This window comes from Erythrolamprus reginae, chromosome 1, assembly GCF_031021105.1.
Source record: "Erythrolamprus reginae isolate rEryReg1 chromosome 1, rEryReg1.hap1, whole genome shotgun sequence".
Lineage (NCBI taxonomy): Eukaryota > Metazoa > Chordata > Lepidosauria > Squamata > Dipsadidae > Erythrolamprus > Erythrolamprus reginae.
Window position 1 is genome coordinate 59409696 of NC_091950.1, and position 12094 is coordinate 59421789.

Here is a 12094-nt window from a genome sequence, read left to right on the forward strand (position 1 = left end):
TCCTGTGAAATTGATTGGGTAAAGGACAAAGCCTGGTCCAGAGTCATCCTATAAGCTAGATTTGTTTCTTTCTACATGAGATGTTGCCCTATGTCAGCTACAGTGTGCATACGTACTCTGGCCAGCTGATTTTCAGCCTTGGGGAAGGCCATTTGCCCCCCAGAGGCTTCAGGGAAGCTTCCCTGAAGCCCCAGAGGGCGAAAAACCACACAATGGGCAAAACGGAAGTTTAGAAAAATGGATTTCCAGTTTGCCCATTGTGCTGTTTTTTTGCACTCGGAGTGGAAAAAACAGCACAACAGGCAAACCAGAAGTCTGTTTTTCTGAACTTCAGTTTTGCCTGTTTTTTCACTGTCCCAGGTTTCAGTGAGGGCTGTGCGTGTGTGGAAGGAGCAGGAAGTTGTGCACAGGGGCAGCATGGTTGGGCTGCGCATGCGTGGGGGGAAGGGAATGGGTGTGAGCATGTACATACATGTAACCACACACATACCCTTTTGGCATATGAACCAAAAAAGGTTAGCCATCACTCTCCTAGTCCATCATGACTATCTCTCACTGATTTTGTCTTAATCTATAGGTAACTTTTCAGAATGAGAAAGAATTTAGTAGAACAGAAATTAAGTTGAATACTGTATTGCCTTAATCAGCTTACAAAGGATCATGTCAGAGAATAAAAGTGTCAATAATAATAATAATATTCCATAATAAATATGCTTTTAAAATATCATTTAAAAATGATAGCACAAGCAACTCAATGCATAAAATGTTCCATAGCAGTGTTCTGAAGATAATAAATGGGTTTACTATTCTCATGTTTGAAGGTATCAGAGAATATAATCACTATATATGTGTGGCCATCCAAAATAAATAAAAAATGAACCAAATTTCTGCAATATTGCAAAGTCTTTCATTAGATAGATAGATAGATAGATAGATAGATAGATAGATAGATAGATAGATAGATAGATAGATAGATAGATTTTTATTGGCCAAGTGTGATTGGACACACAAGGAATTTGTCTTGCTGCATATGCTCTCAGCGTACATAAAATAAAATACATTTGTCAAGAATCATGTGGTACGACACTTAATGATTGTCATAGGGGTCAAATAAGCAATGAAGAAGCAATATTAATAAAAATCTTAGGATATAAGGAACAAGTTACAGTCATACAGTCAAAATTACAGAACCAAAATTAAGGTAATTAGTTCATTTAGAATATTTTTCTCTATAGCTCAACAAGTAATTATCCAACTGATACAGAACTTTATACAGCAGATATGCCTTAGTGGCTTGAACAGAGGTTTAAGTTTCACTAGAATGCTCTATTTAAGTTTATCAAAAGGATTATGAATGCATGCAGTCCAGAGATGGGTTCTTCCTGGTTCACACCAGTTCTGTAGAACCAGCTTTCTATAGAACTAGTAGTAAGCTGATGGTAACATTATGGAGCCAGTTCTGTTAGTGCCGGTCTGTGGATGCCACCATTTGGGGAGGGGGGGTGTTGGCTTTTGCTTCTGCGCATAGGCAGAAGTTGAATTTTTGGCACTGCACATGCACCATCATCTTGTTTTTTACTCTTTTTTGCTATTCAATGCTTGTTTTTTGGCACTATGTATGTGTGCGCGCAAAGTGTTTGCCCGTGCAGTGCGTACTGTATGCGCAGCCATGTGGTGCAGGAGGAAACGAACTGGGACGTAGTAAATTAGAACCAACCCCTAATGCAGTCTCATAGAAGGATTTCTGAAGATACAGGTATATGATTTGAGTTACACCACATTTTAGGTAGGCACATACCCAATTCTATATTTATTTATTTTTTTGCTTACCTTCGCTGATGGTCATATAAAGCCACTGTGTTTAATAGTGTCTTGTATCGAAATGAAATTCTGTGAATTAAATGAGTTAAATTTTTGTGGCCTAAAATCAGTCCATCATTCTACTATTTTTATTGGGCCACACTTTATTTTGATATAGTCAAAATAAGACAAGGTTTCCCTCGTCTACTTGTGTGTGTGTGTGTGTGCTTGTTTTGTTTTGTTTAATTTGATAGTAGGGCCAGTAAATCTGTAAAGTAGGTACATATTAAAAATTGAAAATCTGTGTACTTTTACCACACTTTTTAACATTAGCGGCTGGACTTATTTAATATGAACATGGCATTCTCTATTGTCAATATAATGGTTAATAGTTAACAAAAACTAAAATATGAAGTGTGACATCATTAAAAAAGACATAATTTTATGTAATGAGCTCTTCATTGTGCCTAATGACAGGGTAAAAAAGATTATTATGGAGATCTTAACATTTGTATAGATGACTGGCAGTTGAGTCCCTAAAATTAATGATAGTAAGGAAAAGGATATACCAGTGTTTTCACTTTGATGTTCTTAAAAGTAAACATATAAAGTATATTCTTTATTGGACTTTGGTTTGCCCATTAATAATATTTGCAAGGACAGATATGAGTGTGCATGTATGTTCAATAAAATATAGTATAAAAGTTGTGCTGTAATATTCAGATAAATGTTTATGGGTTTTCTGACTTATTTTTTAAATAAAGTTTTTTCAAGTAAATTTTAAATTATTGTTTAGTACAAATTACATCTCTGTCACTTTGATAAAATAATGGATTCAGAAGGTAAAAGTAAAAGAAGAACCACTTTCAACCATCTTGGTTAATTCTGGATTTCTAGTGAATTGAATAATGCAAAATCAGAGTGTGGAATACTTAAGTTTGGAAAGCTTATCCAAAACTTTAGATGCGTTCTGAATGTCTAAGTATATTTGAGGTACCTTGGTTTAAAAGATTTTGCCCTATAGGTCATATTTCATTGACCTACAAATCTTTGGCTAACTATAAAAAAGATATAAGTCTTCGGATAGGGGCGGCATACAAATCTAATAAATTATTATTATTATTATTATTATTATCATCATCATCATTATTATTATTATTGTAACAACAACGGTCTAATTAGTTTAATCTGTTTCATTCAGTTAAAGGTTACAGGAATGAGAGTTTTGAGTTAGGTAGGTAGGCAGGTAGGTAAGAGAGACAAGGCAGACTTTCTACATGCAGAATAACGCAAACAACTGAGATAGGATCCTGGTCCAGTAGACCTACAGCTATGAGAGAAAGATAATAAGAGATAGCACAAATGGAACTGACTGCCAAGGAATAAAAAGAACTTAACAAAAGCAAATAGAAATGGGTTTCCTGCTTAAATTGATTTGGAAAGTTTTCTAGCATATTCAATGTAGTTCTGTATTTCCTTACCAAAGGGATTCCTTCTGCATAAAAAAAGAATAGTAGATTTATAGGTAAGACCCAAATTCCACGGTTTTGAAAAGTATTGTACTATGAAGCTTTGCCAGAGACTTTTCCAAATTCATGTCTTTCCAGATATATTGCTATACAATTCTCCTTGATTTTGTGGTATGGCAATTGAGATTAGATTCTCTTTAATTTGTGTCCTAAAGATAAAATAACAATTATCAGGGAAATATAATGACTTAAAATGAGACAAAATCAAGTTATTTTTAAAGTAGGATTGGTCAGCCTGGAGATGTTTAGATGATTAGGGTTTCGGTTTCCATTCACTATAACGAGCTTTCCAATAGAAGTGAACTATGGAAGTTGATCTAAAATAGACTTCTACTAGCTCATTTGACTAAATGGTTAAATTGAGTCATCTACTCTGTTCCCAACATTTGTAAGCTTTTACATATATATCAGGCATTATCTTTTAAGCAACTGTCATGAAATGAATAGAGTAACTTAAATGTGTGAGAGAGCTGCTACTATTGGGAGTGTTAAAAGTGTTTGGTAGACTATTCTCTGGCTTTATATTTGTGGACCGTGGTAGTAATTTTCAGTGAAATTAGTGTTTCCATAGAAACAAGATGTTTATGCTACTTGCTCTTTTATCCACTGTGGGGAGCTGCTGTTTCATATTTGAGATATGCCAAGAATTAAATGGTATGCAAATCTCTGCTAAATTACAAAACACATATTTTGTTTATTTTAAAATTATCCTTATTTGTGCAAAATTAAGGCAAGATACTACTAAAAGCATTTATGAATTCAGATCCAACAACCTCATTTGCAAACAAATATGAAATATTATATAATATAAATATTATATAAATAATAGATCTGTAATTTATATTATATAATATAAATAATATATAAATAATAGATAGATGATATAAATATCCAGACATGCTACTGATGCAAAATTTCTTGGGATTGCAGATCACATTGCAAGTTAAACACTCAGTATTTGAAGAAGAAGTATGTTTGTTAATAGCTTTAATAACAACAAAAATTGGTATAGGAGTCAGTCTGTAATTAGGGATAATTAATTCTTAAAAAGAAAATTCTAACTTCAGATAATTCAGAGTATTAAATTTTATTCCATATTTCATTGACCTACAAATCTTTGGCTAACTATAAAACAGATATAATGATCTCATTAGTTTAATCTTCTTATGTCTAGTCAAATATTATTAACAAATAGAGAGTAAGCAATAGTGGATTTCCATTTCATAGAGGAAGGGCCATAAACCATGGAAATGGGAAGCTATACCCGCCCCGAGTCCATGGAGAGGGACGGCATACAAGTCCAATTAAAATAAATAATAAATAAATAAATATTTGTACCTAGAAGAAAAAAATCCAGTTTTATTCCATAAAATTCAGCTGCCATTCTGTATCAGTTTGACAAGCAAAATTAAAGGAGATGGAGTTTATTTTCATTATGGAACAAAAAATGAATAATTCATCAAGTTTTCCTTCTATCTTATTTTCTGTTCCCTGCAAGTAAAAACCCTAGGTATACAGTATTTGTACAATTGAAGTACTTTTGCAACATTTTGATTACTATGTATAATGATGTATACATTCTATATTATGGGTTTCCTGTAATCACAATAATAGTTGGAAGAATATTGTGATAGCTGATAGAAATAGCCAATTTTTAAAGAAAATATTGTGTGGCTTATTTTTTCCCAAGGACATATTCATACCAAATTAGAATATTTGCATTGGAAGATGTATAGTTGAGACTCAAATGTATCCTGTGCAAATAAGTACAGTATCCCTTTGCCTAAACATTTCCCAATTTAAAAAAATCTGGAAAAGCCATGGTTTAAATTTGTTGGGGATCTAGGGCTCCTACAGACCTCTCTCTCCCAAGAGGCTTATTAATGTGAACGTCTATAGCTATTTATTTTGTTATAAAATGTTTGAAAAAAGCAGGGATTGAGGTTGATACAAATGGGTAAGATATGTGTATCCTGCTCTCCATTTAGCTAAGACTGGAACTTATTAATAGACATAATATATTGCTATTGTACCTTGTCATTTAAAGTGATTGAAGGAATTAGACCATGGTTGTCCAATCTTTTGACTTCCTTGGGCCACATTGTGTCAAGGGGAATTGTCTTGGGCCGCATATAAAATAAATAATACAGTTAATAACATTTATTTTTTAATATTTTTATTATCTTGTGGAGCCACATTACTAGCAGTGAAGGGCTAACAATCATATAATAAAATACTATAACAAAATAAAATAATGTAATAAAATAACCCGACCCTGGCAACAAGACATCACATGAGCCATTTGATGTGCTCCATCCCTCTCTGCATTCCTCAGGCCCGCTGGCAAAACCAGGTCTTCAGCACCTTCCAGAAGAGTGTTAGAGTTGGGGCCATTTAATCTCTGGGATAATGATGTTCCAGAGAGAGGGAGCCACCACAGAGAAGGCCTTTATTCTGGGTCCCACCAGGTATATCCCCATAGGGCAGTGATGGCGAACCCATGGCATGGGTGCCACAGGTGGCACCTGGAGCCATATTTGTTGGCACGCGAGCTGTTGTCCTAGTTCAGTTCCAACGTGCATGTGTATTCTGGCCAGCTGATTTTTGGCTCGCACAAAGGCTCTGGGAGGGTGTTTTTTGCTTCCAAAGAGCCTTGGGGGAATGGGGGACGGCACTTTTACAGTTTCAGGGAAACCTTTGGAGCCTGAGGAGGGTGAAACATAAGCCTACTGGGCCTACCAGATGTTGAGAAACAGGATGTTTCGGGCCTCCAGAGGTTGGGGGAAGCTGTTTTCGCCCTCCCCAGGCATAGAATTATAGGTGTGGGCACTGACGCATGTGCAATAGCATGCATGCATGCTCTTTTGGCACCCAAGGGAAAAAAAGGTTCGCCATCATTGCTCTAGGGAATGGGACCTACAACATTCCTTGCTTCCCGGCTCTGGTGATATAATACAGACCTGGGTATTTTATGGTCCCATGGGCTACATCCAGTATGGAGGCTGTCCCTGTCCAGCCCACAGATTGGGGGTGAGGCTCATTGGGCAGAGCAGCATAGGGTCAGGTGGAGTCAGCAACTCTCCACAACAGTGACCCATTGGGAAAATTAGTTGCACAGCCCTGATATATTTCAAATTTAAGATGTAGCATTGTGTGATCTTCATCGTCTGTAAACTTTCTAAAGTTGTTGAAACTGCACAATTTCCTAGATATGCATATTTTCCAATACATAATAATTGTCTTTCATTTTAAATTCCTAGGCAGTATGAAATCAAATTAATGTAGCTATGCAACAAGGTAGGAGACAGGCTTAACACTCCTCCCAACTTGTAAATAAAAAAACTAAAAGACCAATGGAAAAAATGTGGGTTTATGGACACTAAAGTCATAGTTTCAGATAGAATGTATTATTATTAAGCTTATGGACATAGTTAACAAAGGCATGAAACATTTAAATAATTATATTTATGTCCTGGTTTGCTGTGGATGGGTGAATGAGTTTTAAATCTTTAGTACTTTTTAAAAATGATGATATTGGATTAAAAACTATCCTTACTGTAGTAGGAAGCATTTCTAACCACCAATATGCTATATTTTGTCAACCCATTATATTATTCGTGAGCGCATATAAAATGAAGAAGTGATCTTTCCTGAAGTTGTCAGGTCCTCCAAAACAGGGATCAGCATATGTTGGGTGTGGCATTTGAGCATGCAAATGTACTTTTGTTAGTGCAGTGCCATTATTAGATACAGGCTAAACGTCCGTGAGCTAAAAATAGAATATTAGCAATTTGCCATCGTGAGATAGGATATATCTGCTAGCTCTTCCTCCTAGAAATATCCTTCATATAGTAATTAAATATGTAGATGTTTACCAAATACAGTAATAATTCTGCTGGAGCAGATGAAAGATCTATTATTTCACAGTATATTTTCCAAGTGGCCATTCACATGCTTATCACAAGCTTGCAAGCAGGGGTGAAGGCAGTAGGACTATTCTGCCAGTTGCACATCAACAACTGATTAGAGGTAGATGTTTTGGTGAACAGCATGGTATAGATCTGTAGCCTTCCCACACTTTTGAAAGTTGTTATATAAATATTAGGATATGTTTCAAAATAATGTAACAATGGGGAGAAAGCAGTTCTGCTTTTGTAACACTGTTTAAACAGCTTTTCTTTTACTTATTACTTATATACTTTTATTTATTATTTATATACTTTACATACAATTTATTGTATTAACTGGAGTGGAAAATCACAGTAATGTATTATATACATTTGAAAGATTAAAATTTAGAAAATATTAGCACAGTTGGCATTTTAAAAGTCAAGAAATTGCACACTTTCTATAGATTGTGAATACTGATTCCTCCTTCCTTTTGTGGCCTTTGGGAAAGTTATTGCAGAGATTGCAGAATTGTCTGGAATTTCAAAAATTTAAACCTTTTAAAATATTTTTCCTGTCATGGGAGAATAATTCTGAATCTATCCCTATTTTAAGAGCCTTCAAAACGTACCTATAAGATAGACCATTACTTTTAGTCCCCATTTGAGAAAAGAATATTGCTGCCAAGAGACTGTACACTGTATACTTGAGTTGAATAAATTTATAAAATTCAGGTTCTCAACCAGATTATTGTTTTTTCCAACTAGTTTAGTAGTATCAGTTCTGGTTGTGATTTTTTTTTAAAAAAATGCTAGACAAGGGTCTTTTTCTTTTTGCAAAGATTGCTTTTTAAAATAGATTATATCTCAGACTTTGGAATATACTTTTTCTATCCCACTGTATCATGGCTTCTGCCAAAACATTTTACCTTAGATCACTTGGTAAGTATGTTACTGAAATGAGGTTTGGACCAAGAACATTTCAACTTATGTTCAGCAACCTTTCAGTGTTTATGGCTATACTTTGTGCATGGCATATAATAACTTCTTCCTTTGTATGTGAATTTAGGAAACTGGCGACTCTAATATAAAAATTGATAGTCAACATTCAATTTTAATTGTATTTTCTTTTCGTTCTCTTTCCATTTGTCCTCAGTTCCACCTGGAGTGATACAAAATGGAGCTCGCATTCTGAGTAGAGGAATTTTCCCAGGAGTTAGACCACTGCCAATAAACCCTATTGGAAACATGGCTGCAGCAGTAAGGTAAGAGTTCTCAAGAGCAAGATCAGAAGCACTGCACTTAGTCGTGCAACAAAGTCAATTGAATCTCCTCTGTAATTTCTATCATGTTCCCAAGATTATGCTGTCTGTGAAAGCCAAGAACACCAAGAATCGTCAAATAAAAACTCTAAAAGGGTTCTAATATATTTTCAATTGATTTAGCAAATTTGGAGACATATAAATGTGACTTAGACTCTTCAATTTCTTTTCAGGTGAAATCATGACAAGACATTTCCCTGTGACTTTAAATTTAAGAATCAATGTTCAGATTAATATATAATATTCACAGGCAAATCTGTTCAAATTTGTCATAGCATATCATATACAAATCTAATAAATAATAATAATAATAATAATAATAATAATAATGTGACTCTAATTCTAACTATTAGATTTGTCATTATATATTGTTTTCGTCATTGCTGTAAGCCACCCCGAGTCTGCGGAGAGGGGCGGCATACAAATCTAATTAATAATAATAATAATAATAATAATAATAATAATAATAATAATAATATCTAAGATGCTACCCTTCCGTCTGTAATGATCTATGTGACAGCAACATTAATTACTGTATTTTTCGCACTATAAGATGCTCCGGATCATAAGACATATTTAGCTTTGGGGGGAGGAAACCAAGAAGAAAAAAATCTGCCTCTCTTCTCCCCCCCCTCCCCCAGTAATTTGCCTCCTTGCAGCAAACAGCCTGATCAGCTTCAGCACAGCCTGATTTAGCACAAGTAACTGATTGGTAGTGGAATCAGCCTCCCGCTGATCAGCTGTTCTAGACTGTGAAGTGAAGGTGCCCATTGCCACCTTCATTGCTGCCACTTCTGTTACCACCTCCGTGGGTCCCATTTTTTGCCTCCACATACCCCATTTTAGGCCTCTGAGCCTCCCAGTTTTGGTCTCTACACATCCCATTTTCAGCTCATTCCAGATGGCGGGGATCCAGGCACATGGAGGCCGAAATTGGGGCATGCGGAGGCTGAAAATGGGGTGCGTAGAGGCAGCAATAGGTGGCAATGGGCGGTATCGGCAATCCCTGCATCCTGGAACAGCTGATAGATGGTATTCCTAGAGGCCAATCCTATCACCAAGCAGCTGCTAATGCTAAATCAGGTTGTGCTGAAGCTGATCAAACTGTTTGCTGCAACAAGGCAAATTGCTGGGAGACAGGTGAAGGGCAGGGGTCCTTCGGCAACATACACTCTATAGACATTTCTACCCACTTTTTTGGGGGGAGGGGTCTTATAGACTGAAAAATATGGTATGTACAAATGATTTCTTTGGTTGCAACATGTGAAAATAAAGAATTTATATTTTAACAGATATTGAAATTCTACTAAATTATACTGCATATACATGTATTTCTACTGCATTTCATTTTGCAGTTGTAACATGCTTATAGTCTGTTCGTTTTGCACATAGTATTTGAATGAATGAATTATATTCATTTTTTGTAACCATTTCATGTCTGCATTTTCAAATCAAGATATAATAAAATGAGAATTGTTTTGATAATGTGCATTACTCAAAAATACTAAAACCAAGAGAAATTTTATGACTTGACATAAAACATGATGGAGAGTATGCCATTACGTTTCTTGTTGTCTTTTAAGCTTAACTACCCAAATAAGACATGTAAAACTCAGGGCCCCATGGGCCACCCTGGAGGCAGTGAGGGCCGGCCCTTACTGCCTTGGCCCTGGCCCATCCCAGCCCGCAACCAAAGGAGAATCCAAAATCCAGCGGGCCAGGAGGCAGCCCAGCCACTGCACCCTTCTAGTTCCTTCTCGGCCTCTGGGCCCAGACACAGTTCCTGCTCCTTGCCATTGTCAGGGCTGGATTTGCAACTATATCCACCCACTTCATCCTTCAAAGCAGGGCTCACCCAACACCCTCATCCAAAGCCATGACTAAAACACCAAGAAGTGGATGTTTCAACTACTGGAAACTGAACCTTTTATATTTAATTTTGAATGGAACTGTTCTTTTATATTCAGTGCAATTGTACAATTGAAGGATTTTCCTGGATTCAGAAATAGGAATAAGCTCCCCCCCCCCAGAGAGTCGTACTGCCCCACCCTCCTCACCTTCCGTAAGAGTCTAAAGACTCATCTATGCCGCCAGGCTTGGGGCTATAAGACTCTAGCCCCCAGGTTGATGAATGATATGTATGTTGCTGTTGAGTGGGAATTATTTATTTTTAATATAATGGGGATTTTAGATTAGATAAGCGGGTTTTATAGTAATTGGACTTAGTATTTTAATTGTATTGTTCTTTTTATATTTTGTAAGCTGCCCTGAGTCTGCAGAGGGTGCGGCATATAAATTAGACAGACAGACAGACAGACAGATTGATTTTCCTTGTTGCTTGCATGTATATGTGATGATGTGGATCAATTGGATAGATTGAAGGGGTTGGTGTCAAGATGAATGAAAGACCAAGGCAAGAAACAAATCTCTCTCTGCTGAGTGTGCAAACAGAACCAGATGGGCTCGGTTATGACCCCTGGCCTGATATGGGTGGGAGAGTCTGCCTCTGGGCAATTGGAGAGCTGGGGTATTGCGCTTATTACTGGGAGAGGTAGATATGGTAGGAGCCATGGAGTTGGCCACTTCCGGAGAACTAGGAGTAACTGTTTCAAAGTGATTACTTGTTCCGGCCCCTTTGGTTCTGATTAATTGGACTCATCTCGTATACCTGGTGACTTGGGATGTCAGGGCCTTGGGCCCAAGCTGCTGTTGTTTAATGCCAGGTCTCTTTTTAACAAGGGTATAACTGAGACCTGGCTGGACCAGGAGATGGGTATCTCCTCACAGAGATGTGCCCAAATGAGTTTCAAATACTGCATCAGCCACAACCCCAGGGAAGGGGTAGAGGAGTGGCAATTATTGCCTGTGAGCATAGTTCCCTCTAAGCTGCGCCGTGCGCTATAGCACAGAGGTTTTTACCTCTCAGCCCGGGGAATTTCAAATTTAGCGCGGAGGACCGACCTCCACGCTGAAATTTGAAATGAGAACTGCTGCTGCTCTACAACATAGGGCAGCAACAGTTCCTTAAGGAAAGGCGGGAAAGAAAGGGACCGGCCAATTGCAGGCCTGCTTTCTTCCCCGCCCCTTAAATTCCGGATTTTCTCCTCCCCAGCCCAGCTCCACCCCTCGGCAGCCAAACGGTTGTTTAGCTGCCGGCCGGGTAAGGTAAGCCTCTGTGGGGGGGGGGTTGCCGACAAAGATGGTGGGGTGCGCGCGGCCCGCCACTAGGCCTAGAAGCCTCCGTGGGGTGGGGGCGTTGCCAACGAAGAGGGCTGGCTGCGCATGGCCCACTGCTAGGCCTATAAGCCTCTGTGGGGGGGGGTGCCGGCGAAGAGGGCTGGGGGGGTGCAGCCCGCTGCTAGGCCTAGAAGCCTCCGTGCGGTGGGGGGGTTGCCAACGAAGAGGGCTGACTGTGCGTGGCCCACCGCTAGGCCTATAAGCCTCCGTGGGGGGGGGGGTTGCCGACGAAGAGGGCTGGAGGGCGACGAGCAGGCCTCTTACATCTCCGCGGGGGCCCTCGTGTCAGGTGTGCCGCGAGTCCGGACCGGCGGTGGCA

At 38.2% G+C, this 12094-nt stretch overlaps 1 protein-coding gene across 3 annotated transcripts in view; it reads left to right on the plus strand.

The window, feature by feature from the left end:
- The window catches only part of FOXN3 (forkhead box N3), a 195152-nt gene that overhangs the window by 163952 nt on the left and 19106 nt on the right, over positions 1–12094 (plus strand). For all 3 annotated transcript variants that reach the window (XM_070753696.1, XM_070753706.1, XM_070753713.1), the window contains one exon: positions 8373–8481. In XM_070753696.1, coding sequence (XP_070609797.1) covers positions 8373–8481 — 109 coding nt within the window. The remainder of the gene's footprint in view (positions 1–8372; positions 8482–12094) is intronic.